Below are 20543 nucleotides of genomic sequence, written 5' to 3' on the forward strand. Positions count from 1 at the left end.
CTCAACTCCGCCAAATTATCTAACCCAAGTATTTCTGCTAAACTCGGAAGCGTTGGCATCAGACGATAATGGTTCCATCGCTGCCAGTGCGGAACCTGACATCTACCGCTATCACAATAAAACGAGTTGAAAGATTCCAAGATCCGAATACACTGCAATCTAAGAATACTGGGTACTCTTTCGGTTTAAAGGACACAAGAGTTATATCTCCAACATCACCTCAGCTCGGTGAGCATGCCCAATCTTTCAAGCATCAGGACCTGGACATCACCCTGGCGCCATTTGAGTCTTATACTCTCCACCAACCAGGACCAGAACGAGAAGGAAACACTCCTGTAACGTCAAGTACAACAATTCGCCTTACCATTGAAACACCGGGAGGGGAACGCTACCGCATCGACGCAAATCCCTCATACTCACAAAAGTCGTCGCAACCCTTGACCGCATTATCACCAGATCCATCAACAAGCTATACAGCGCTCTTCCACCCCTCAAAGCCAGTAGCCCATCTGACAATTCATGCCAATCACCTGCCCAACTACGCGAAATGGATGGCCAAACTACCAGACTCACTCCCACTCTCAGCTCTCAGTATCCCAGGAACACACAATTCGCACACGCATTACCGCGCCTTGCCGTCTGCGCGTTGTCAAGCCGTCGATATCAAGACGCAGCTAGACAACGGAATCCGCTTCCTTGATATCCGCGTCCAACCCGTGCACGCCAAGGATACAAGCAAGAAGGATCTGTACCTCGTCCATGGAGCCTTTGCAATCAGTCTCACGGGGCAGAAGTACTTTGAGCCCATACTTCAACAATGCTACGACTTCCTCTCGGCCAACCCCACCGAAACTATCCTCATCTCCTTGAAAAGAGAAGGCGTGGGTTTCGCAACAGATGAACATCTCGCCCGTATCCTTGACGAACACTACATCGCGCCCAAAGCATCGTGCTGGTACACAGACTCCAAGCTACCTTACCTGGGCGACGTCCGCGGAAAGCTCGTCCTGATACGCAGATACAACACAGCTACAACCGACACCACAGCACCCGGCCTCGACGCAACAGCCTGGCCCTCCAACCCCACCCATGCGCTCTTCCCCCAGCCCACTTCCCCTTCCCACCAACACACCTTCTGCCTGCAAGACTTCTGCGAAGTCCTCATCCCCGAAGCCATCACGCAGAAAGTCCAGTACAGCAATGAACATCTCGTCCGCGCCGCAGACTGCGTCCACCACATCCCCGGCGTCAACACGGATAGGCTGAATCCCGTGCCGCCGGGCCCGCTGTACTTGAATTACTTGTCTGGGAGTAACTTCTGGAAGAGGGCGTGTTGGCCGGATCAGATTGCCAGCACGGTCAATAGGAGTATGGAGGAGTGGATTTGTGCCGGCCATCATCTTGTGGAGCCGGAGGTGTCGCCGCGGCATCCGGATGAGATGGTGGTGAGCGGGGATGTTGGAGAAGGGGTGAGGAGGGCCAAGAGTGGAGATGGGAGTACGGGCGTTGTGGTGATGGATTATGTGGGTGATCATGGGGATTGGGATTTAGTGCGGTTGGTCGTTGGTATGAATATGGGTGTGTTGATGAAGATGCAAGAAAATGAGGTGGGTAGGTAGTATATACAGCGAACTACAATCCCCTCCCCCGTCTCTCAAAATGCGTGTGTGTATGCAATGTACACAAGTCTTGTTACACCGCGACCACATCCGCCTAAACCCATCTATCTACACATATCTTACTTATTCCCCCTCGTCAGACTCTCCCTCACTTCCTTGACCCCCTCTTTCGCCATGGCGCCAACATCCACTGTCTTCGCATCAACATCAGCCCGCGCCTGCATGCCATCGCCCTCCTTCAACCCCAACTTCTTCTCATGGAACCCCGTAGCCCGCATGTACCCCGCCGTGCCGATACCCACAAACATGCCACCAAAATGACTCGCATGGTCCATAGTCGTCATCTTCTTCTTGAGCGCAGTCTGAATTTCCCACAGCACAAACGCGACAAACAGCATCTTGGGCCAAAACGCCACTTCCTTGTCCTTGAAGAACGGAATCTTGAGTTTCTCCTGGTCGGTAAGCAGGCAGAAGAGCGCGGCGACACCCCAGATAGCCGCACTCGCGCCCACAGAGTGCGCCATGATGTTTCCGCGGCCCAGGTTCGCCCAGTACAGACTAAAGAGCGTGCCCACCGCACCGGCGCTGATGTATGTTCCGATGAACGTGCCGCGCCCAACGAGGTCATGAGCTACTGGCCCCACGAGACACAGCATCATCATGTTGGCGAGCAAATGCTCGTATTGCACGTGGCTGAACACGTTCCCGATGGCCTGGAAGGCGCGCGGGTACCCGGGGACGTGCATGAAGTAGCGCGTCAGAAGGGGCCAGAGCGGCATGAAGCGCCATGCTATTGCAAGTCCGCAGTTGAGCGCGAGGAGAGCGCCTATGGTGGCTGTTGTGGGCGAGAGGTCGGGATAGAGGCGGTAGGCGGGCGCGGGGGGCGTATAGTAGTGTGCGGCGCCGATTGACAGCAGTACGACTGCCAAAACGAATGTGGACATGGGCCAAATTCGTTCGATCTGCGTATGGGTGTCAGCTATTGCACGTACGCAGGAAGAAAAGGGTATAATACGACTTACCAGAGTGGTTTGCGCTAAGAGTTCTTCTGGTGTCTTCGCATCCGTGGCAGCAGATGCTTTTGAATATTTCTCCTGCTCCTCTTTCCTTCGACTAACCTGCTCCCGTCCAAAAACATCCACGTACGTAGACTGGCCCGGCTTCATGAGCTGTGTACCCGTAGGCGTCCGCACCCATTCTCCACTCTCTAGCTTCTCTTCCATCTCCCTCTCCTTCTGCTCCTTCTCCTCTGCTATCCGCGTAATCTCTTCCAAGCGCTCGCGTCGTTTCTCCTCAATGTTGCGCTCAAACTGCGACTTGCCGACGTGCAGGATACCGATTTTCCGGCCGTCGAGCTCTTGCTGCTGTCTTTCTTGCTCTTCCTTCTCCATCTGCTCTTTAAAAGCGCGAGCGGGGTCTTTGTACTTTGACTCGGTCTCTGGGTCTGCCAGCCACAGCTCGTAAGATATCCGATTTGCTTCCTTCTCTGCCCATTCTTGCGCCGCGCGCGCCTCGTCTATGGGGTATTTCTCTCGTAGCCACTCTAAGCCCTTCAGTGCTAGGTCGCGGTTTACGTGTGTGTAGTGCTTCCCCAAGTTGTCTACGCCATAGTCGGCCAGCGAGCCGGCTGTCCGGCGGTGATGCAGTATTCGCAACACATTGTTGCCATCGGAAGGTGACAGTCTTCGACTGAATATACGTTGTATTGTTCCGTCATCGACACGTCCGTCTGGAAGCGGTCCAATTCGTACTGTGCGTTTTGGATGCTGTGGGATTGTAGGGTTTTGCGGTGGATCTATAACTTTGGCGAGGTAGCGCGGGGTGGTGTTGAAGGCGCGGCATTGTGATCGCGGTGTTCGATGCGATTGTATTAGAGCTAATATAGAGGATCTCGATGCATGTTCGATATACGGTTGCGAGGTACAAAGTCGCCGCGCGAGTGCAGCACACGTAGGGCGAAGGAGTGACATCGGATGATGTGAGCCTGCTCACCCCAGGCGATAAGTAGAGAACGATGGTAATTTGCGGCTATCGGCCTGCTATATCATGTTCTGCCAGTCTATTGCAGGTGAAGGACGCATAATTCGTAGCCATGATCGTCCTCCAAAATGTTCGGCATCTCGGAGATGAGCACAGACCAATGCACAATGATTCATTGAAGCTTCCCCGCTAGACATATGCCAACTCCTTAGATGGCTATGCGAAAGCAATTCGAGACCCATTGAGTCTCTTCTAGTATATCACAATCATGCTATGCGAGGGATATATCATTGAATGCTTCAACTCCTCGTATGCTTCACTACCAATAGGCCACTCTCCCAAAATGGGTCTCTCATTCTGTCTCTTGCCGTCACATGCAACTATTCTCCTAATTGCTTCCTAATATCTGGCCCTAAAGGCCTCCACAATTCATACTTGCGTCTCCAGTACATCGGAATAGCATGCACGCATCGATTCACCCTTCTTCGCAGACTATATTTTTCTTTGATAATTAATTTTGAGAGTAAAGGTCTAGCGAAAAAAATGGATGCTGAGCCCCGAGGAGAAGAGGAATGTGCACAGCTGTTGTCGAATAATGTAAGTGTGGCATAAATTATAGCACAGCCAAATTCGAGCGCGTCCGGTCAATCTTCACCAAAGACTTTGAGAACCCTTGATTTAGCTAGACCACGAAAACTACACCCATCTTAACATCTTCGAGGCTATCACAAACCGCCTTCGTCTCCGCCATAAGACTTCAGTGCAATCTCCAGATGCGTTCTCTCCTTGTCCGGACCAGGCCCTGCTGTCGGCTGCCCAAAAACTAACTGGGCTTTGAGCTCCCAGGTTTCGGGAACATTACTAAAACTTTAATCAGTATACACATATGCACCTATGCCTGGCCATAACATACTACTTGTCTTTCACATACGGCGTGATGCTCGGCTGATAATGCTGCAGATTGCATCCTAGGCCTTCGGCTGCGAGCGCTGTCCACACGATGAACTGGATCATACCGGATGCATGCTCGTCGACCTCTGGATACTCTTTGAAGAGCGGAACGAAGGCTGGTGGAAGAAGGTTTTTGGCGGTTGTGTCTTCGAAGAAGAGAACCTATAACACTGTACGTCAGCATGTGCCTGGACAAAAGTCAACAGCCAACTGTGCTCTCCGATATAGTCGTAATAGGAGGCTTGTGTAGAAAAACACAAACTTACAGTCCCGTACCCAGCCTTGAATAGTGGAATTCTTCCTACAAACAGGTCCTGCAACGCTGCTGGGGCGACTTTTGGCATGACTTCTGCCGCGTGATCCCATAGCGCGGTGTGTTCTACGCCGAAGAGGATGATACAGCGGGAGCTTCGGACGTTGACTATCAACGTTAGCATCTGTCTCAAAGCAATCTTGGTTTGGAGAAGTGTACAGGCCGAAGGACAGTATTTAAGTGCTTCGTGGACTATTTCCGAAATCCGAGATTGCGAAATGGGCGAGGTATTGGTGAGTGTGTATACAGAACGGCGATTGACGATGGCGTCGAGGAACGAGGTTGTAGATGCCATGATTGGAGTAGGTTTTATGGGAAGAAAGGTCTCCGGCTTGGAATACCAGTGAGATACCCAAGTGTTCTCTCAAAATGGCGCAGGTGCTTAGAGTTCGAATTACAATGTGTAGGCTTTCGAAATCAAGGGAGCATGGACTTATATGATGAAAATTCCTTTGCGTTTAGCAAGTATATCTTGTTCTAACAGTGGAGACATGCGGTAAGCTGACTAGTGCGTACGCCCATCGCTACAGTTGGGCGAAACCGGGGCACTAAGAGGGGCGTAGCTGTCAGCTTATTTAACGTTGTTGAAGTTTTGGTCCCCCGTGTCAATCTCTAACCTGTATCCAAGCAGTCCGCAAGGTGCTTGAAGATCACAACCACACCACTAGAGGAACTAGACTCTTCCAACAATGGGGGTAACTAAAATTCGACTCTAGCGTTAATACCATCCAGCTACGAAGATACGCATGCCTTCACGGCAGTAGATTTTGATACTCAGCGCTTCGGAACCTCCGCGTCCAATTCTCTAGGCGGCCCCGCTTTCATTCTTATAAACTCTTTTTTCATACTCTCAAACTCCTTGAATCCTTGGAAGTATTTCCTGCGGAAGTCGTTCAAATCGCTAGCTCTTGTGCCCTGTTCGTAGTCCCTCTTCACAGCCTCCAGCGCACCTTCAGGTACTTCCGATTCGCGAAGCCGCCGATAAGTTAGTAGTCTCCGCGACCACTTATTGAACGCTTGTACGCAGACTGACTCTAACTCGAGGCATGGGTGGTTGGGTATTATTAACTCGATGTCTTCGTCATTCGCGGTTGGCATCCACATACTGAGCCTGCCGTCTGCAACGAGGGTTGCGACTGCGAAGGCGAGTATGTCGTCGAGGAGCGCTGTGAACGAGTACGGCTTTTTCGGTGGGATGTACCCTGGTAGCATGTACTGATCTTGATGTGACTGCCTTTCTGTATCTAGGAGCTGTTGGCGGGAGCCCAGGACTTTAAGACCCTCGCGGATGCCATACGGGGGATCGCAGACAATGCCATCTAGGTAGCCCTTCGTGTAGTCTTCATCGATCGGCAAGATTCGGAGTGGCGTGTTTGTCAGATCGGACACGAAGCTGCCAAGGTAACTTGACTCCAAGCTGTACTGCTTGAAATTACCAACAACGTCCATCTTGCCAGTCTGTCCTCTCCTCGCGCTTCCTCCGAGACCCCGAATGGTGCGGCCATCAATGTCGCTTCCGAAGACTACTGCCCCAAAGTGAGCGCACGCAATGGGAAAGCCGCCCGTGCCCATGAACGGATCGTAGAATAACTTCCCAGGCGCAACGTGTGCAATATTGGCTGTCAATAACGTGAGCTCCGCGTCCATGGATGTCGTACTGATATAGTGCCGTTTCTTCAAGTCGTAGGTTTTCTTGGCCTCGTTGCGGCATGATTCTGCGATGAATCGTCCGAAGTAAAAGTATTTCGGCTCCGAGACGTTCAGGTCGTAGGCCTCAAAGACACGAAATGCAACATCCGGGTCGCGCATCCGGGGCTGTCCTTTGAGAGCGATGTACGAGAAGCTATCGATGATGGTGCGCTGATCCGCTGCTGACTTTCCGCCCTGGTAGCCCTCAACGGTGAACCGAAAGGATGCAGTCTGATATTTTGACCATTTCGAAGCTGAGAGGTCGTGTATTGAGTCGTGAAGAGTATCATATGTTGAGCCTTCGCCCCAAAGCTCGTAGATGCCTTGCGCCAAAATGCTACGAGTGATGACTTTTCGTGCTGCAGAATCTGACGGTAGATTTACGATGCAGTAAGGTGACTATGAAGGTCAGAGAAAGAATCGAACAGTACGAGAACAATTTCATGTTGTGATTCACTGTGCTGCGGATTGAAAACGAGGAGAATAACGGACGAACACAACAAACGCATCAGTGTTGTGGAATTTGAAAGAAACACCTACATTGTCGTCATATTTGATAAACTGTAAAGAAACTCCAGCTAAGTCGGCTAAAGCCTGCAGCTCGACTTTTCGGAAGCTCTCGTGCACTTGCGCGAGCCTGATGAGGTAAATTGGCATAATGCCGGTACTGCGAAGAGATGGGGAATATAAGAGAGATCCGTTCAATCGTTCAATCAGGTATCGGCATTGCGACCATAAAAACCCAACAGTATCGTTGATTTGATTTGATATTGCACTGCGGTGGAGGAGTCACGGTAGGGCAAAACTAGAAAGAGAAAAATAGTGGGTCATAAGTGACAGGTTCTTATTGGTTCGCTAGTGGAACAAGGGTATGCGCACGTCCCAACCTCACCTCAACCGCGCCCGCACCCCATCTTCTCGCCATTTTTCCTTGACAAGATGCATCCCGAAATTACAGTCTTTCTGCGGGGTCTTCAATCCTCCTCCCGATTCCTGTAGATAACATCCGCCTCTTCTTCCACCCAGGAAAGATAGATGAGGAGGTTTTCTATTACCTGCTCTTGCGAATCAAACCCCTGGGTCCAGATATCTGTCACCCTCCGAAGATATCCATCCCACGCATCCCAGATATAGTACCGGCCTTTAGCATCTCGCAGAATGAACTTGTCACTGTCGTCTTCTTTAACGACTGGACAAAGGCCATTAACCTTGAAATCGTTCGCCAAGTTTGGAGGTTCCTGTCTAAAGTACGTTGCCAAATACAAGTGGTCGGGATCATTTGACCAGCACAGTCGCCTATCGTAGTCTTCGTTGAGATGAACATAGGAATGACCGCAGTAATCTTGAGTTTCTACGTATGGTCCGGAAGGTAAAGCGTTGCTCGACTTCAGCGAATAATCTTCTAACAGGTCAACGTGGTCGTCAGCTGGTGGTGTCGGTGGTGTGCTAGGCTCGGAGCCGCTGCTAGAGTTGGGTGAATCTTGTTCTTCCTGTTCTGCCTGTTCTTCGTGTTCTTCGTGTTCTTCCTGTTCTTCCTTTACTTGTGCGTCAGTTGCAAGTATCGGAATCGAGAAGCAAGCTTTGCGACCTACCGACATCCTGGTTGATCCCAGGCTGTATATCGCTTTTGTCGCTGAGTGGATAGCGCTGTCCCGGTGACTGTCGTTTGCTTTCATTGTCCGATTTTTTTGCGACATCTGGTGTACCTATGGGCGTTTGCAGGTGTCAGAAAGGACCAAGTGTGCTTAATCGAAAGGAAGAGCGACTTACAGATCGGGAATGTAGACCTTGGATATTCTCGCTTTTTCTTCGGCGCTTGCTAAATACAGGACCTAGAGTCGAGTGGTTGAGTGGATTGTGGATGTGGAGAGGGGTGGGTGAGAGTAAGAGCAGGTGACGCTCGGCTCTTATTAGCAAGGGTCTAGTGGCTTGGCGATCGTGACTGAGTGAATGCACGGACACTTTAGGTCTCTATTTGTTAAGGGTCATTGACTTGGTGACCATGACCGAGTGTGTGAAAGACGCTTACTACCACTCGACTTTCTAGTGGTCCGCCTCAAACGTCTCTGGGAGGTGTATGATGACGCCACTCACGCCTCTCACCGCCGTACATATCTCATCACTATGGAGATGCCTGTTAGCCATGCCACTCGATTCCACGCCTCCTGAGTGTTTCTCCGCTCACAATTGAACCGCGTGTTGTATTGTCTCCTAGCAATCATGAGCAAACATCCATTCATCAAGTAGTCTATATCTATGGGCACTTTGACACTGTGTGCAGACTATTGAATAGTCCTTCGGTGCCTTAATCTTGCCATAGTGTGCAGCAGGAGTTTACCTGCCATATTGTGGTGAAAGAGGTGGACCTGGTGCTCGACTTGAGATAGTCAGTATGGGAAAGTGTAGTGAAAGGCTATCACGTTGACCTTCTTGGGTTTGGTTTCTAGGGCAGCGAGAGCGAGTCTGATCACGTTGCATGATCGAGCAAGCCGAATTATGATTTCATCCCCTGATTACTTTTTGTGCACAGGCACCCTTCTGACAGCTGTGCACTCAACTGCGCACTGCACTCAACTCCCTCTGACCATGAGTTTCCTCTGGAACGATTTCACAGCTTTCAACGGTACACTCACATGTGAAATTCTTCAAACGAGTTCTACTGACCTGAAAGCCGATATCGCAAAGGTAAAACTGCGAAACTTGTGTTTGGTCTTGTTTCCATCCAGTCTGGCGAATTTCCTCCTCAAAGTGTATCATACTGACTTTCATCTTCCAGTTTCACGAATGGCTTAAAGGCGTACGAAACAAACCTGAGCTACATGGGATACCAGCAAAACATAAAGACAATGTCAAGAAGGTGTTTCAAGCACTGTCGGGCACTGATGAACTGTAAGTGTTAGTTGTGATTGCTATTCGTACTTACTGACCCATGTTTAGGCAAGCTCCTGATCATTTACCGGCACTTTTACCCATCTTCGAGACATTAGACGGCCAAGGCAACCGAAATCTAAAGCCGCTTGTCGTTTCCTTTGGATCCCAGGATGCTCAGCTCCTAATCACGGACGGTGCTTCAGCTCTGGGTTATCTCTTCAGCATCACGTCACCTCCACCACATATTAGCGTACTCTGGAGCGAGTATCTTATGCCTTTGCTGACTCTATTCAGCAAGTGTCTATTTCTAGCTTTTGTTATAGATCACACGGACAAAGCATATGCATTGTCAGGAGTTCCCGTCATGGCTAATGTCATGTACCTATCCAACGAAGTGGCGCTTGAGAATTCTTCACGGCCCTTCTTCTTTGGAGCGACAATATCTTCAGCGCCATATCATAAACCTACAGAGGTTCAATTCAAGCATGGCAGGGGCTTGGTGACAACTTGGCGCCGGGACCATTTGTTGCTTCCAGCCCTACGTAGCCACCAGCAGACGCTCCCGCCCCTAGACCCAACGTTACATACCGTTTTGGTATCACGACTCGATGCTTTAATTCGGGGGCATCCGAATGTCAGCATGTCAGACCCTCGGTATGCACTAGATGCCAACATTTTCAGCAAATCATGGCCTGTGAGACAAAAGGTTCTGAACAGGGTATCATTAGGGGGAACTCCTGCCGTGGTGCCACCTCACAGACTCCTGAGAGACAACGGAACGAAAGCTACGCTGCAAGAGCTACTAAAGAAGATGGTTGCTCATGTTTACGTGGAAAGTTTTGATCGGCAAGACCCGATAATCCACGCTGATTATCAAAAACTGTTGCGCTTTTACGTGGCTCCCCACATCTTTCCACCCAGTACGCCACAGCTACCAACCCCCCCAGAAGTAGTCCTTGTCCAAGAAGAGGTTTTAATTGTTGATGGGATTCTTGCTTCGCTCTGGAGCTCACATAGCAACGCAGCTCTTGATAAGCTCACATATCTCCGGTATATGCAAGAGAAACACGAGCAGCCTGAACATACAACAGCGTTCGGTAGGTGCGCTGAGACGTACCCAGTTGTTGCTATTCAGTAAGTCATTCGTTTTCTATTTTTGATAATTCAATGTCATTGCGTGCTCCTGGGTGGCTTATACGCTACTCGTTTCTTTGTTTATAGTATTTCGAAGCCCACCAGGCTAGGCCTTCAGCATTAATTAACGCATCCTATAGGCCACCCTACTTTCCTTCAATGAAGGATCAGATGGGGAGCATTCGCGGCTTAGCGATGGAGCCACGTGGTATCGGTGTCACTAGTCTGTTCAATACCCAAGACTTCTCAAGCGCAACCTTAAAAGAGGTTCCTACTCTTCTGGTGTTGAGGACCGCAAACGAATCCGGATCTGAACAGCAAGTTGAAAGGGTATGTCGATATCCCTGCAAAAAGATGTGCAGGATCATGTTGCCAAAGTTTGGCATTCCTGCCAATCTACCCCTTCCAACGGATTACGACAAGGATATTGATGAGGCAGATGTCGGATCCTGGTAGCTCCCATGTTGAACAGTTATCTCCAGTAACATGCCTAGTCATGGCAATTATGGATCCAACTTGGGAAAACTCATGCATTTGGCTTCCATAGCAAGTAGTAAGGTACATGAGGGAAGAATGTTTTACTTGTCCATCTCTGCACCACTAAGCCACGTAACCTGGGAATACTTATAAGGGAAATAATGCGTGACTTTTGCCAGCCTTGACAAAATCTATCTATCCAGCCTTGGGAAGTTTGCGTTTTCCTAACGGCGTTCTCTCAGCCGATGAACCAGCGATAGCTCAACTAGGGCGTAGGTGCTTTGGAAATCCTCTTACACTTTGGCAAAGTTTTACGTCGCGGTGCTATACTGTTCATTGGTACAATACCGCTTCTACGATTTGCAGGTATATAACCTTTTGCTTCTTTCTCAGCTGTGTCTAACCTCTCCATACCATCCTTGATCGGCTCAAGGTGTGCTTGCCATAAACGCTATAGGTAGTGGACGCCTTTTGCGATTTTATAATGAATATGTCACTGTTACCCTATCCTTGATGCTTTACATCGTAGACGGAATCTCTACTTGGTCCGTCTTGAGTCCTCCTTCCGGTCATTATCTACAACAACCGCATCCCGCTCGACGAAAGACTGGTAAATAATGAGATTCTCTATAATCTCCTCGTTCGAATCAAAGCCTTCAGTCCATGTGTCTTTCACCCTTAAAAGGCGTCCATCCCAAGCTTCCCAGAAGTAGAAGTAGTTCTTTGCGTCCTGCAAGATAAACATATCGCTGTCATCTTCTTTAACTACCGGTCGAAGGCCACCGACGTTGAATTCTGCCGACAAGTTCGGTACTGTTGCATTGAAGTACACGCTTAGGTACAGGTTGGCGGGGTCGTTTGACCAGGGCAACCACTTCATAGCTTCGGGGTCGAGCGCAACATACGGTAGCCTGACTGAAGCTGGGGATGCTTTGGATTCCTCGCAAAAATTGGAAACGTTCTGTCCTTGCGCAACTTCGCCCCTCATGGCGCAGTCTTCTAATGGCGAAGTTGAAGCTGCACTATGCTCTGAGTCGCTGCTGGGGTCGTCGGTATCCTGGATCAATGTGTGAGTTGCAGCCTTGGGAAGTTGATTGCGCTGGTGTAGGCTCACCGTTACCTTGGTCGATTCTGTGCATTTTGTCACCCTCATGCTGGAGTTGTCGAAGTTGCTGCTACTTATGTCGTTTGAGCGTTTACTCCGGACCTGTGAGCCTTAGTTGTCAGAGGAAGAAGACTTGAAAGACTGTGAATCCTAACGACTTACTTAGGTCGGAAAGGGTAAAAGTAGTCGTCGGATAAGCCTTCGTCTCGGAAGGTTGCTGCGAAAGGATCAACGATAAGATTTAGTAGGAAATTAAGATCGAAGAGTATAAGGCTGTACAGGGAAAGAGAGCAGAGCTTTTAGCATATTATATACTCTAGCGTCTTGGCAGCACTGAGAAGGAGACGGGAAAAGAAGGCCTCATTTCAACACTAAATTGAATGGCGGTTTTTTTTACTGATATCTTTCAGTAAGTCATAATATGGTGGCTCGACGGATAGGAGCAATGTAGTAGATTTCCAAGACTGTTGGTATTTCTTAGTAATATAACTCCCTAAGTGGATTTCTGCATGTGCTTCTACCATGGCGGGTATGCATTGAGTCGTTACTGGAGTCAATAGAGACCCACAGTCGGGTCAGATGCTGCGACAATAAAATAGATTCGAAAGAAGGATCACGTACTGATATACAGATGGAATCGGTACTAGATCACTCCTGTGTTAAAAGGCTCCGGAAAGGACTAGTCCATACCTCGTACGCTCTTACTTCGTGACTAATGGTCGATGAGTCATTATTGTAGTCAACTAAAGCCGTCAACATTACGACCATTATAGTAGTAGAGCTAGTAGGAAATGACTAGTGTTTGAGCATCATTGCTAACTCTCATGTTAATCGCAAGAGCTGACCAACTTTGTGGGTGAGTGATGATGAGAGATCGCAAGAAGTAAGGTAGCGCGCGGTATTAAGCTCTCTCAAATGGTGGAACTGGGTCGCACCAGTGCCATGGTTCCACCCTCTCACACGCAAAATAGGAATTTCAAAAGCGCTTACGCCCCAGGAATACCTATAGAGCTATTACTAATTCTGGAAAGGTGACTTAAATGCAGAGATATTTTGGAATGCATAATTCTCCTAGAATAGGTCGCGTCGGCCGTCAACTATGGTATCAACCCGTATCATCGTTCTCCCACGGTATTAACTATCAGCCTTATGAGTCTGATGCGATCCGTGGTTGTATGTACAGAGGGGTCACTCGCTCTCAAGGCATATATAACCTCTCACGCGCACTTCCACTTTCAAGTTGTTACACTGAATCCCTTTCTTCTACCATATCGATATACCCGGAAAAACAAAACTGAGAATACATAGCAAGATGGACCTTCAAAGAGAGATTCAGATGCGCTCTACGGTAAAGGCACAGACAGAGTCGAATCTTAGACAGTACGTATGAATGTGAGCTTTCATAGCGTATACAACGCTGATCTAAAACTATTAGGGTTTATAGAACAGTCCTCGCCCTGCGTGACGCAGGAGATGAGTCGGAAAAAGTCAAAGGTCGATATGACGAAGAATACGATGCCTGTGTTCTTCATTTCTCGAAAGCCAGTCTCCAGGAGATATCCGGCAGACTTCTCGCGCTGCCGCGCGAGCTCCGCGACGTGATATACGAATATCTGTGGGATTTCGAAAGCCATAATTCCGACAATTTCAAGACTTTGATTTTTCTGGCTGATTTCACAACACCTCCGCCGTCATGTTCTGGTCCGCTCGGTACTGTGCCCTCTTGCACATGCTTTACGCATGTATCACACTTCCTTGACTCTGGAATCATGGACAAACAGGTCGTTTTGGAGATCCTAGGCATTTTTCATACGAGAATGAAGAAAGGCCCCCCACGTCGGAGCTCTTCCTACACTCTAGAGTGGGGAGACGTTGAAGCGTTTGCGGCGCGCGACATACTCCATCTAGGTCTCACATTACATGGTGTACTCACGAATCATCGTCTTCGGATCAATTTTGATTGCCTGGATGAACCGGAATGCGATGGGGTCTTGGAAACCATAGGCGTTCCTGGCGGCGTTCACGACCAGCTTCAGCGAACGGCAGATGCTTTATCTCGGTTGTGCCTTGAGAGTCCCCGAACTATCCAATTTGACTTTGAGGATTATGTGGACGGTGTACCAACCAAGATGGAGTACGTTTTCCGAACACTTAGCGAGCCCTTCCATCGACTCAAGCAACACGGCTTCGATGTACGTGTGTCATACGAGCACAAGGGTGAATACATGTTTGATGATAATAATTGCGGGTACTGGGATTTAGGTGAGGATGGGTGGGAATCATCAAAGCGTTCGGATGTATGGCAGTGGGGCCTACTCGACTGGAAACTCAACTTCAGTCGTGCGAATTCTTGGTTCCAACCTCAAAGTTCAGGGCTGGGAGGGAACTTCGTACCTAACCCGAACGGGCCGATCCCAGAAGAATGTTTCGATGATTACAGACGAAAGATGCCTGTATGGGAGGGAATCAGAAGGTATCTATATCGATATCAGCCGGATATCGAGGAGGTTATTACTTGGACGAGAAGTACGGAAGGGTGGTACCGCTGGGACTGCGGTTGCGCGTCGGAGAAGCACACGTGTAGCGAGTACTTCCTGTGTGTCAAACACAATGGATGGAAATACCGACGTGACGGACTGGATCTTGCGTGCTGGAAGTGCGATGAGGGAGCGCCCTTCTTCGAGTTCGATGTCGAGAACACGTGATGCTCGACAGCGGAATAATACTCCTTGTTCCCTGGATACTGCAGGCTGAAATTCTTCAGCGACTGCGGACTCATGGCCCGTTATTTTCGTTTTGGGCCTGTCGTCCCATGCACCCATCGTCTACGAGCAGAGGAAGGGAGTCGACATTTGTGGGTTTATTAGAAAAGATGGCTTTCGATAATGTGATTTATTATTCTTGTATCCGACTTGCTTTCGATCCGTGAAGATGACCGTCTCCATAGGCTTTCAACGTGAAACTTATTGTGGTCTACCACCCAAGTGGTGGTAGAATTGGCTCAATACTTCAAATTGTCGAGAAAGGGTGATAGCCTGGAAGGCATGTCGTCTTCAAGAAACCTCGGTACGCGGTGATCGGGCCGTGTAGAATTACTCCGTGGACAGAGCATGAAAAGCTCCACACCTACAGCGCGAAAAGGGTCGTCATTCCGGAGCGCTACATCACTGACTCGTGATCGCAATCCTAACAACTCAACGCCCATCTCGTCTAACGGGTGCCGACTCCCGTTCCAGCACCAGACCCCTGCTCAGCCCAACGCACGCCTTTTGCACTAGACAACACACGAATCGACGAGACACGACCTGCGGAGTAACTAATTTTAGTAAGCATATGCAGGATTCATTGAACGCGTCGGCGCTGGTGCATGTGAACACGAACATTTTGCATGAAGCTTGGTATCGATTGCGCGTGGGAAATTGGCTGGGGGAGTGTCGATCGCAGTCTCGTGAGGTGAAGAAGCGGCTAGAAACGTCAAGATGGGACATGGATCAGATTGGATGGGGGAATGGCATCGAAAGACGTGCTTGATCCTACAAAACATGCCTTGTTTGTGAGACCCGATACGAGATTCTGAAACCCTTGTGGCGGAGGGACGCAGCGGACTACCAAGCATTCCATGCAATCTTCAGCTGTTCCTCCAGCTCTACTACTACCGAGGGCGCCTGTTCGCACAGCTGATGAACAGCACTCTCCAAACTCCGCGCTCGCAGTGTCACCCCTCAACCCTGTGACCCTTCTAACACGAGCGCAATTCAACAGAAAATTGTGAATTTCGGCCCAGGTCGTGACCAAGAATTGTCTCGCCATAAGGGGATAAGGCTACAGGGACCCGAGTACTATAATTGGCCTATCGCCACCGTCTATTACTATAACCGTCGTAGTGCTGGTTGCCGGGCCAGGGTGGCGCACGGTAGACAGGGGGTTAGCTCCGATGCTTGCTTAGATTGCCTGGGGAAGGGTGCAATACCATATCAAATAAAAGGGGGGCGTGTCTGCGCTCAAAGGCTGAGCTTTCTGCCCTACCCCATCCATCAAATCACTACTTGCTTTACTTGCAAACGTCTCTCGTTACCTATAGAACGCACACTTCAATCGTTTAAACTTTAATACCCAACAAATCAACAACAAAATCCTAGCCAATATGCGCGCCTCATCCGTCTTCGTCTCTGTTGCTGCTTTCGCCGTCGCGTCGGCTCAGTCTGTAAGTCTCTCCACATGCCTCCGATCTGCCTTCAGACCCACAGAAAGTCTAACAACTCCACAATAGTCCTCGATCGACCCGTACCCGCAGACCAAGCTGCTCGCGCAGACCAACTCCCTTGGTGTCGTGACTGGCCAGTTCCCCGTCGCTACCGCTCAGCCCACCCAGCCCACTCAGCCCGCAGCCGTGACCACACAGCCTGCCTTGGTCTCCATCCCAGCTGTCGGCACTGGCATCCACACCGTCATTATCGGCGGACCTGCGTCCAACGTCAACGGCACGCAGACCTTCACTGTCAGCGCAAACAACAGCACCACCGTCGTCCTCCAGCCTTCTACGGCCTCTGACGCAAAGGCCACTGGCAGCGGCGCGTCCGGCAGCGGAGCAACCAAGAGCGGTTCCTCAGCGACTGGCTCTGGTACCGGTACCGCCCAACAGTCCACCGGCGCTGGTGTTTCCAACGTCAAGGCCGCGGCCGGCAGCTTCGTTGGCTTCGGCGCGTTCCTCGCTGCATTCTTGTAAGCGTTGCATCGTAGCGCACTCGGGGAGAAAACAGAGTACTGGCACAAATGGCGACCGTGCGATCGCGTCGACCGTAGGGTCGGGCCCTTTTGTGCCCTAGTAAAAAAACGATTCGCGATAATGCTTGTTAAATTTCGTGCGTGGATGACACCTTTCTGTCCTTGAAGATACCTTGGGTCTGCATTGCATCGCATCAGGGGCGTTCTGGCACTGGCATGTGTCGGACTTCGATTGCATTCGCAGTAATTTTTGTAATAGCGCGTTGGAGCTGAGGGGGGTTTGTTGGATGTTCTCCAATATGTGTCGCATTGAATGGAATCATTTGAATATGCGTTTCTCGTCTTACCGTGTTATTCGTGTTGTTGATGTTGATGTGGGGCTGTGTCGAAGCTGGGTGTTTATCGACCCCCCGCCAAACATCATCCCCAAGCCCCTAATCGTTCGCAAAACATGGTCTCCACCGCGTACCCCAGACACATCCCTTCGATTCGTTACAGCGACTCCAGCGACTTCTTTAGTCGTTTGCAAACACTCGACGTATGGTTGCCCCGGCCGCTCGAGCAGTCTGACCCAGCCAACTCGCTATGGATCATGTACGCCTCCCCCCTCACTTTGAAGCCCCACGTTTTCGAATGCTGACGACCGCGTTACAGTTACATCCACGGCGGTGCCTGGCGCGACCCACTGCAAGACGCGAAATGCGTTGAACCAACCCTAAACCGTCTTTTTTCTGAATCCAATGCTTCGGCATTACGCCATGTTGCCGGCATAGCGAGCCTGAATTACCGCCTGTCGCCGTACGCTTCGCATCCCACGGACCCAAGCTCGCGCTTCGATCGCGATAGAAACGTCCAACATCCTACACACGTGCGCGACATCGCTCGTGGTATTCAATATCTGCAGAAGGAGTACGGCGTGAAACGGTGGATCGGCGTGGGACATTCGTGTGGAGCGACGATGCTACTGCAATTGGTGTCCGGGCTAGGTCTTGAAGATGAGAGCAGTTCGTTGACGGGGAATACAGAGCAGCGAGGGCCTGAGGCATTGATCCTCCTCGAAGGCATATATAATATCCCGCTCCTGCTGCGGAACCATCTCCCGCCCACATGCCCAGAGAACATATCGCAAATCTACCGCGACTTTATAGTGGGTGCTTTTGGCCCGGACCAGGCAGTGTATCAGTCCGTCTCACCCGTCTCTGGGAAGTACAACACGAAGCAATGGTCCGCGGGAAGGTTAATAGTCATATGCCACAGCTACGAAGACGAGCTGGTGGAGAGGGCGCAAAGGGATGTAATGTGTGTTGCGCTGGATAGGGAGGGCTGGTCGATTGTCATGGAAGCGGGGGACGATGAGGATGAAGTGCGAGCAGAGGGAAGACGCGTGCTCAACGTTCGAGATTTGAAAGGGGGTCACGATTGGATCTGGGAGGACGGCGAACAAATCGCCAAATTGGTTGCTGAGGTAGTGCAGCGGTTGACTTGACGCAGTCATTTCATGTGAAAGCTACAACACTAACCAATATACCTGAACTCTTTGCGATTGATATGTGATCTTATAGCCATACGAAAGTGGAGTTCTTGCACTCAAGAGAGGAGACTCCTTGTAGAGACGTGCTTTTCCATATCCCTATCCATATTCAATTAACCCAATGCTTCGCTTGCTGATTGGTGCTAGTTATACAGCATGGTATAATGTACAATTCTGTCGTTTCCTCCATGGTCATCTGCCTGTATGAGTCCAGCTACTCATGCGTCTATCTTTTGCTGAGCCTCTCGTCCATGACCTTATTGATCTCGTTCTGGACATGATTGGAACTGCCATCCGCATCGTTCAGTCGACTCTGCAGTTCTGCAATTTTCTTGCTGGCTTGTGTGTCGTGGCCTTCGCCTTGTGTGATCTTTCCTGCGCCAATCTTCGCCTGTGAAGCATTCACGTTACCATATACTGCCATAGCACTTGCAATCATGCTGCTGATATCGCCGACGTTTCCAGGAACGATGACGCTTGTACCCTCCTTAGCCAGGTTACCAAAGGCGTCGACATACTTCTCAGCAACAGAAAGCGAGATGGCATTCTGGGCTGCGCCTTCTCCTTCAGCAATTGCCCGCGCAACGGCATCGATTCCGTTCGCAGTAGCCGTGGCTTTGAGCAAGATGGCCTCAGCCTCTCCGCTCGCCAGATTGATCTGCTCAGCCCTCAAAGCCTCAGAAGCCAGAATGACTGACTGTTTCTTTCCCTCGGCAATATTGATGGCAGACTGTCTTTGTCCCTCAGATTCCAGGATCTCGGCACGCTTTGAGCGCTCAGCAGTGACTTGGCGGTGCATCGCTTCGACGACGGGTTCGGGGGCGTGGATGTCGCGGATCTCGTAACGGAGGCAGGTGACACCCCAGTCTTGTGCTGCCTCGTTGATGGCGGCGGTGATGTTTGCGTTTAGATTGGCGCGCTCTTTCAGGACGTGGTCAAGGGAAAGCTGGCCGATTTCAGATCGCATCGTTGTCTGCGCGAGCTGAGAGATGGCATACTCTGCGTCTTCAACGCCGTAGCTGCAGCATGTCAGCATCCATAGTAGCCATGGTGAGCATTCTGGAATATGCTTACCTCGCCTTGTACGCATCGAATACCCTGGTGTACAGCACACCATCAAGCTCCAACGTGACATTGTCCGCCGTAATGGCACTCTGACTAGGGATCTCGATGGCATTCTCTTTCAAGCTCCTGACGTAGGCTATCCTGTCAATGATTGGCACTAAGATAGCCAGGCCAGGCTCCAGTATACGGTTGAACTTCCCCATGCGCTCGACGATCCATGCTGTCTGCTGCGGTACAAACCGCACAATGGTATTTGTGGGAAGGCGCTTATGTGACGAGAAGTATGAAGGAGGCCCGGCTTGGGAGTTGAGCTGGCCAAGGGAAGAGAAGATGCTAGTAGGATTGGCGGAGGCGGATTGCGAGTTGAGCTGTGTGAAACTGCGGGTGGATGGGATGCTCAAGGCGGCAGCGAGCGGTGTTATCCTGGAGCTGGCCAGCGGCCGCGAGTTTTGGAATAGTCTGGAAGCCGTAGAGGCTACCAGGCGGGTGTGCGACGCCATGGTGAGGGTTGGGTTGAGTGATGATGACGGGGCACGCCGAGCTCGACGAAGAAGTTCCACCTGCTTACATAACCTGACTTCTCACGCGTCGCGTCTTCCTTACTGAGCACGAATCTTGGCGATGGACGAGCAATTGCTATACTATGTAAATGTACTTTGAAGGCCCCGAGAGGTATTTGGTCTATTTTAGATTGCCATGTCTAGGCAGCAGTGTGCTCTTGATTTGATATCAGGTGGTTAACGACCATTGTTTCTCTCAAGAATTAAACAACTAATGTATGTAATGCGGTTAAGCCAATGTAGTCTTCCCAGGTTGTTTCCATTTGAGCGCAATTTAACGAAGGTTGCCTGTCGTAGCAATAGAAAAGTGGAGTCAAGGTAGAATCAAGATAATAGTATTTGCTGCTGATGTGGTCTGGCTAGCTCTTTCCTATAACGCTGCCCTTGGGTGTGGCAGCCACCGTTCTTTCTCACGTCACTCGTGACCCATGTCACTTCTTTTCTTCTCTCAGCTTTACAAATCACTTCAAAGATAGCCAAAGCCTCGATCGATTGGTAGAAGGTCAAAAGCAAAATGAGCCAA

At 50.2% G+C, this 20543-nt stretch overlaps 11 protein-coding genes across 11 annotated transcripts; 5 read left to right on the forward strand and 6 right to left on the reverse strand.

Annotated features, from left to right (window-relative positions):
- Positions 1 to 68: 68 nt before the first annotated feature.
- On the forward strand, positions 69 to 1619 carry K460DRAFT_420763 (PLC-like phosphodiesterase; the record flags this gene model as incomplete). Its single annotated transcript, XM_040938099.1, has 1 exon — positions 69 to 1619. One exon carries the CDS (start codon positions 69 to 71, stop codon positions 1617 to 1619), a length of 1551 nt encoding a protein of 516 aa, XP_040783487.1.
- A 119-nt stretch (positions 1620 to 1738) lies between these two features.
- Positions 1739 to 3589, reverse strand: K460DRAFT_410318 (uncharacterized protein; the record flags this gene model as incomplete). Its single annotated transcript, XM_040937359.1, has 2 exons — positions 1739 to 2581; positions 2642 to 3589. The coding sequence occupies 2 exons, from the start codon at positions 3587 to 3589 to the stop codon at positions 1739 to 1741; spliced, it is 1791 nt and encodes a 596-aa protein (XP_040783488.1).
- A 678-nt stretch (positions 3590 to 4267) lies between these two features.
- Positions 4268 to 5397, reverse strand: K460DRAFT_194804 (Nitroreductase). The gene is made up of 4 exons (XM_040927148.1): positions 5023 to 5397; positions 4817 to 4971; positions 4513 to 4712; positions 4268 to 4460 (listed from the first exon to the last, which is right to left on the reverse strand). The coding sequence occupies exons 1-4, from the start codon at positions 5156 to 5158 to the stop codon at positions 4325 to 4327; spliced, it is 627 nt and encodes a 208-aa protein (XP_040783489.1). The 5' UTR covers positions 5159 to 5397; the 3' UTR covers positions 4268 to 4324.
- A 240-nt stretch (positions 5398 to 5637) lies between these two features.
- K460DRAFT_295858 (tRNA guanosine-2'-O-methyltransferase) lies at positions 5638 to 7209 on the reverse strand (the record flags this gene model as incomplete). The annotated part of the gene is made up of 2 exons (XM_040929591.1): positions 5638 to 6951; positions 7093 to 7209. The coding sequence occupies 2 exons, from the start codon at positions 7207 to 7209 to the stop codon at positions 5638 to 5640; spliced, it is 1431 nt and encodes a 476-aa protein (XP_040783490.1).
- Positions 7210 to 7520: 311 nt separating this feature from the next.
- On the reverse strand, positions 7521 to 8210 carry K460DRAFT_370905 (uncharacterized protein). The gene has a single exon (XM_040934245.1). It carries the CDS (start codon positions 8148 to 8150, stop codon positions 7527 to 7529), a length of 624 nt encoding a protein of 207 aa, XP_040783491.1. The 5' UTR covers positions 8151 to 8210; the 3' UTR covers positions 7521 to 7526.
- A 928-nt stretch (positions 8211 to 9138) lies between these two features.
- K460DRAFT_359472 (uncharacterized protein) lies at positions 9139 to 11013 on the forward strand (the record flags this gene model as incomplete). The annotated part of the gene is made up of 5 exons (XM_040932197.1): positions 9139 to 9237; positions 9329 to 9441; positions 9490 to 10557; positions 10698 to 10887; positions 10936 to 11013. The coding sequence occupies 5 exons, from the start codon at positions 9139 to 9141 to the stop codon at positions 11011 to 11013; spliced, it is 1548 nt and encodes a 515-aa protein (XP_040783492.1).
- A 559-nt stretch (positions 11014 to 11572) lies between these two features.
- Positions 11573 to 12870, reverse strand: K460DRAFT_359473 (uncharacterized protein; the record flags this gene model as incomplete). Its single annotated transcript, XM_040932198.1, has 3 exons — positions 11573 to 12188; positions 12302 to 12412; positions 12845 to 12870. 3 exons carry the CDS (start codon positions 12868 to 12870, stop codon positions 11573 to 11575), a joined length of 753 nt encoding a protein of 250 aa, XP_040783493.1.
- A 329-nt stretch (positions 12871 to 13199) lies between these two features.
- On the forward strand, positions 13200 to 14844 carry K460DRAFT_420769 (uncharacterized protein; the record flags this gene model as incomplete). The annotated part of the gene is made up of 2 exons (XM_040938100.1): positions 13200 to 13519; positions 13575 to 14844. The coding sequence occupies exons 1-2, from the start codon at positions 13452 to 13454 to the stop codon at positions 14842 to 14844; spliced, it is 1338 nt and encodes a 445-aa protein (XP_040783494.1). The 5' UTR covers positions 13200 to 13451.
- A 1317-nt stretch (positions 14845 to 16161) lies between these two features.
- Positions 16162 to 17197, forward strand: K460DRAFT_370908 (uncharacterized protein). Its single transcript, XM_040934246.1, has 2 exons — positions 16162 to 16343; positions 16410 to 17197. The coding sequence occupies exons 1-2, from the start codon at positions 16284 to 16286 to the stop codon at positions 16863 to 16865; spliced, it is 516 nt and encodes a 171-aa protein (XP_040783495.1). The 5' UTR covers positions 16162 to 16283; the 3' UTR covers positions 16866 to 17197.
- Positions 17198 to 17315: 118 nt separating this feature from the next.
- Positions 17316 to 18350, forward strand: K460DRAFT_380684 (alpha/beta-hydrolase; the record flags this gene model as incomplete). The annotated part of the gene is made up of 2 exons (XM_040935283.1): positions 17316 to 17458; positions 17519 to 18350. 2 exons carry the CDS (start codon positions 17316 to 17318, stop codon positions 18348 to 18350), a joined length of 975 nt encoding a protein of 324 aa, XP_040783496.1.
- A 271-nt stretch (positions 18351 to 18621) lies between these two features.
- On the reverse strand, positions 18622 to 19960 carry K460DRAFT_410327 (uncharacterized protein; the record flags this gene model as incomplete). Its single annotated transcript, XM_040937360.1, has 2 exons — positions 18622 to 19414; positions 19470 to 19960. The coding sequence occupies 2 exons, from the start codon at positions 19958 to 19960 to the stop codon at positions 18622 to 18624; spliced, it is 1284 nt and encodes a 427-aa protein (XP_040783497.1).
- Positions 19961 to 20543: the final 583 nt, after the last annotated feature.

This window comes from Cucurbitaria berberidis (genome assembly GCF_010015615.1).
Source record: "Cucurbitaria berberidis CBS 394.84 unplaced genomic scaffold K460scaffold_6, whole genome shotgun sequence".
Classification (NCBI taxonomy): Eukaryota; Fungi; Ascomycota; class Dothideomycetes; order Pleosporales; family Cucurbitariaceae; genus Cucurbitaria; species Cucurbitaria berberidis.

Coding starts and splice junctions, on each gene's coding strand:
- K460DRAFT_370905 (XM_040934245.1), bottom strand. CDS start 8,150: ATGTCGGTAGGTCGCAAAGCTTGCTTCTCGATTCCGATACTTGCAACT.
- K460DRAFT_194804 (XM_040927148.1), bottom strand. CDS start 5,158: ATGGCATCTACAACCTCGTTCCTCGACGCCATCGTCAATCGCCGTTCT. Junction 4,713..4,816: donor TCAAGGCTGGGTACGGGACT/GTAAGTTTGTGT, acceptor ACAGTGTTATAG/GTTCTCTTCTTCGAAGACAC. Junction 4,461..4,512: donor CCGTATGTGAAAGACAAGTA/GTATGTTATGGC, acceptor TTAAAGTTTTAG/TAATGTTCCCGAAACCTGGG.
- K460DRAFT_370908 (XM_040934246.1), top strand. CDS start 16,284: ATGCGCGCCTCATCCGTCTTCGTCTCTGTTGCTGCTTTCGCCGTCGCG. Junction 16,344..16,409: donor CCGTCGCGTCGGCTCAGTCT/GTAAGTCTCTCC, acceptor ACTCCACAATAG/TCCTCGATCGACCCGTACCC.